The sequence below is a fragment of the Antechinus flavipes genome, chromosome 4 (genome assembly GCF_016432865.1).
Source record: "Antechinus flavipes isolate AdamAnt ecotype Samford, QLD, Australia chromosome 4, AdamAnt_v2, whole genome shotgun sequence".
Classification (NCBI taxonomy): Eukaryota; Metazoa; Chordata; class Mammalia; order Dasyuromorphia; family Dasyuridae; genus Antechinus; species Antechinus flavipes.
Window position 1 is genome coordinate 460,155,728 of NC_067401.1, and position 4,350 is coordinate 460,160,077.

At 50.8% G+C, this 4,350-nt stretch overlaps 1 protein-coding gene across 1 annotated transcript; it reads left to right on the forward strand.

Moving 5' to 3' along the window:
• The first annotated feature begins 2,223 nt into the window (after window positions 1–2,223).
• INSL5 (insulin like 5) lies at window positions 2,224–3,986 on the forward strand. The gene is made up of 2 exons (XM_051995189.1): window positions 2,224–2,712; window positions 3,703–3,986. The coding sequence occupies exons 1-2, from the start codon at window positions 2,541–2,543 to the stop codon at window positions 3,918–3,920; spliced, it is 390 nt and encodes a 129-aa protein (XP_051851149.1). The 5' UTR covers window positions 2,224–2,540; the 3' UTR covers window positions 3,921–3,986.
• The last annotated feature ends 364 nt before the right edge of the window (window positions 3,987–4,350 follow it).

Genomic DNA, 4,350 nt, shown 5'->3' on the forward strand with positions numbered 1-4,350 from the left:
TCTCTCGTCTGGAGAAGTTTTATTGTATTTTTTATGTACTTGATTGTTCTGACCTTTATATTTCTCAATAATTATGATCACTTTGCCCAAGAAGGAATATTCTGGTCTAACTGTAGTGGTCCATTTCCTTACATCTCTAGCAGTCCCTCCGAAAGGTATAATGGTAGAAATATATACTGTAGTGGGGATGGGTGAGGAAGAAGTCTTTGGGACTTCATTTCCCATGATGCTCATGGCCAAGAGAGCATCACTCACCAGAAGAAATTTTTGCACAAGGCAGTGGATTTTGCTGCCTTTCTGTGGCACCCTTAAACAAGCATTGGGATTGGTGGGGAGTCTTCTCAGAGGCAATCACTAATAACAAACCTGAAAATATATAGTTGGCCATGCTCCATCCTTTAGGAATTGGATATTTTGGGTAGGGAAATCACAGCTATCACAATTGGAAACGTGGCTGGGAGACAGGTGCTGTGCCAAAGGAACGTTGACTTGTGGAAACTCAACTGATATGTGGAATTGGCTATAGTATGGAATGGCAAAGATTCCAGCTGCTGGGTTAAATGATGCTCTCCGGCAAGTGTCCGTTTGCACAAGTCAAAATAAAATCTTACCAATCAGACCACCATTAGGAATGACTTTGAGACTGGATACCAAACGGGGACAGGTAAAGGAGGGAAGAAGAAGAGGAAGTATTTGACGGTCAAAACAACCTTGCAAAAAGGATGTTATTATTCCCATTTTACATTTGTGGAAATTGAGGCAAACATAGGTCAAGTAGCTTGCCTACGGCCTCACAGCTGGTAAGTTTCTGATGCTGGACTCCAATTTGGGTGCGTACTCTCCACTGGTGCAGATTAAAACCATAAGTTAGAGTATTATGACCTTTGAGAATTTCTGCCCCAGAATTATAAAAATTGGAAGAGACCAAGTATTCACATGATTTTTAAGCCGAATCAGAACCTCTAGGAACAGAATCCATTTTAATTTAGCATTCACCCTATATGTGTCTGCTATATGCCAGGAACTTGGGGTACAAAATATAAAACAACAACATGAACCCCTGAATTTGAGGATGTCCAATGGTTATGGTTTAATTGATCACAAAAAGAGACCTAGAGTAGGCTAAGCCAAGGGTGAAAGGAGAAAGGGGAAAATGTTGCTAAGAACAGTGGCCATGTGGAGTCGGAAGCAGAGAGTGGGGCTCTCCCCACTGCCCCACCTAGCTGCTTGTAATGGAATGCACTGTATTCCAGTGCCCCCTCCCCCTGCTTTTCACCTCCGGACTCATGGCATTGTTTATCCGTACTATTGGTATGGATCAGCTACTGGCTCATAAAATCAAAGGCTTGGCCACAGAGTGCCTTTCTTGTCCTCCTCCCTTTTGGGGACCCTCTATATCAGAGCTTAACATAGAAGGAAGTTCAAACCTGGGGTGCCATGTTGGATTTTAATGAGCCAAAGAGTGTAAGAAAGGAAAGATGAACCCTTTTCCTAGGAGCCAGGGACTCCTCTCCTGTGAACTGAATCCACTCAGACCAAATGCTTTGCTCCAGAGCTGAGAGGCCCCTTAAAATGAGGGAGATGGTTCAGTGTCCCGGTCTCTGCAGACCCAGCCTGGATCTTCCAGGCTTCAGCCCAGAGACCTCCTCTGATCTTTGAGGGACCGATTCCAACCAACCTTCATTGCTTCTTTCTTTCTGGGAGCCCCTAAGCCCTTGTGTAGAAACCGTTTTTTGTCCTTTGGAACGAAGCCTGTTCATCCAATTGTGGGATGAGTTGTAGGCGCCCAAATTGACAAGGGTCCAGAGGAAACTTGTTCCTCTAGACTTGGAATGGAACCACAATATGTATAAAGACATCTCTGGAGAAACTGTTTCTGTTGGAGAGACCGAGAGATGTTTTCACACACTTGGCTGACCTGACCCTCTGTGCTGAAGGGAATTCTGGAAGAATTTTGACCTAGTCAGGAAAATTTATTTTCTCAGTTGAGGGTAAAGTTGTGCTTTCCAGTTGAGTCCAAGTCCCTAAGTCCTTGTGAGCTGAGCTTCCTGGCTTCTGGGACATAGAACTCTGAGTTTCTTCCTCTGAAAGGGGAAGCTTGATTTTTCCTCTATTTCCCTCTATTTTCCTCTTTCTCTTTCTCCACTTGCTTAGATTGGGACAGGCCCTTTTCAGGTGGCAGGCAGGCAGAGTGACCCGGGCTTGTAAAGTGTCCCTTGTTTAATGCACATCACTTTGCATTCGGAAGTGCCAGTGATCTCTAGTCCCACCAGCTGCGGTAGCCAGGATCCTCCCCGGAGACCTCAATCGGAAGCACTTGACACTAAGAAAGAATGGCATTTACTAGTGGCCTAAACTTAGGGCCATAAAACCCATTAGCCGCCCGATGTGTGCTCAACAAACATTGTGTGGTGAGCATCCACCCACTAGCAAGGGGAGTCCCTCCCTATAAATGAGCCTCGGGGAGCAGCATCCCCTCAAACCCGGTTCCCCACTGCCCTTGCCGGTTCCCCATAGATTCCCCTCTAGCCATCGGCAACATGAAGGTCTCCGTCTGGGCTCTCTTCTTCCTGTCAGCCCTGGTGGCCATCTCGGGGGCCAGAGGCAAGGAGGTCCTGAAGGTGTGTGGGCGAGATTTCATCAGGGCGATCGTCTACACCTGTGGCAGCTCTCGCTGGAAGAGAGACCTGCACAATGCCCTGGAAGACGGAGGTGAGATAAGGGGGGTCTGCTGTTGTGTAAATGGTCAGGGAAGGCTGGCCAGAGGAAAGGGCCTTGGGAGACATTTGCTAGGAGGCTGGGCAAGTGGAGCCGCTTGTGGGGACGGGCCATGAGGGCTTAGACAGAAGTCGGCCCAGGGGCAGGGGTCCCATGGAGCCCGGCTGCCCCCAAGGAGGGTGTGAGAATGGGGGCTTCCCTGATGAGGCAGGTGGGCCTCGGGATGCCCACGTGTGGGGTGCGTTCATTCCCTTTGTAGGAGGCTTGGACTCGAAGGACTCGAAGGCTTCCTGGCTACCGGGCTCAGCCCAAGCCCCCGCGGCAGCCAGGGGCGGTGGGATCTGGGAAAACTTCCTGAAAATCAAAGCTGTCCAGGCTGTAATGGTCGGATCCGGGTCGGATCCGGGTCCCCCTCCCTTAGGGGCTTGGAGAAAAGGCTCGAGGTTCACCTCGAACACACCCGCTATTCATCCGGACCTCAGTTTCCCGGGGTGCGGAGTGGGGATCTTCTAGTGGCTGTCTCCCAGCCCTGCGCCGGGGATCAGTCCGCGGGCTGTTCTTAACCTCTCCCTCTGCTTCAAGCACTAAGTGGCCGGGGTTCCACAGGAAACGGCCTCACTTCACACGAAGGAGACGGTGTGGAAAAGATGGTGTATCTCCAGAGTGGGGGAGGGTCCTCTGGGAAGGGAGCGAGAGCCCCGCAGAAGGAGGGCTTCCAGGAGACCCGATCACGAGAGCTGCCGGCCCACCGGCCAGCACCTTGACTGGGAGAGAGAGGGGTCCTTACTCCCATTTTACAGATGAGGAAAGTGACTGTGAAGGTAGAGTCAGATAATTTGCCAGGCTGACACAGCTAGTAAATGTCAGAGGCAGGATTTGAACTCACCTCTTCCTAACATGAAAACGTCTCGGATTTGCCCTGACTCCATCTCTAATCTAGTCCTATACGTGCGTGGGTTTTTTTTCTTTTTTACTCTCACACAGCGGAAGGAGAGTTCGAGGCGCCGAACGAATATGGAGCTTCCGAAGACCTCGTGGAGCCCAGCCTCTTCTCCGTCGAGTCCCCTGCCGGCGAAACCCGCACCCAGAAGCACCGGCCAGCGGGCACCGCGCAACGGAAGAGGCAGGCGGACATGGCGGACCTGGCCACCTTCTGCTGCCGGACGGGCTGCACCGCCACAGAACTGAGCAAGCTGTGCTAGGGCCCGCGGGCGGGCGGCCGGGGCCGGGGAAACCCGCGCTTTCAAACCAATAAACAGATGCACGAGCGAAGGAGTCCGTGGCTTTCTTGTGCGCGGCCTCAGAAAATGGAGAGCTCCAGGCTAAAGCCCGGATTGTTTCTTCTGTTCATTAAGCTGGGTGTGTGTGTGCGTGCGTGTGTGTGTATGTCTGTGTCTGTGTGTGTGTGTGAGTCTGAGTGTGTGTGTGAATGAGTGTGTGTGAGTGTGTGTTGGTGTGTGTGTGTGAATGTGTGTGTGAGTGTGTCTGAGTGTGTGTGTGAATGTGTGTGTGAGTGTGTGTGTGAGTGTGTGTTGGTGTGTGTGTGTGAATGTGTGTGTGTGAGTGTGTCTGTGTGTGAATGTGTGTGTGTGTCCGAAGCCAGCACTGTAACACAGCATGTACTTCACAAAC

What these genes read in the sequence shown, in the direction of transcription:
- INSL5 (XM_051995189.1), top strand. Translation starts at nt 2,541, where the DNA reads ATGAAGGTCTCCGTCTGGGCTCTCTTCTTCCTGTCAGCCCTGGTGGCC. An exon ending in CAATGCCCTGGAAGACGGAG is followed by an intron (nt 2,713 to 3,702) that starts GTGAGATAAGGG and finishes ACTCTCACACAG; the next exon opens with CGGAAGGAGAGTTCGAGGCG.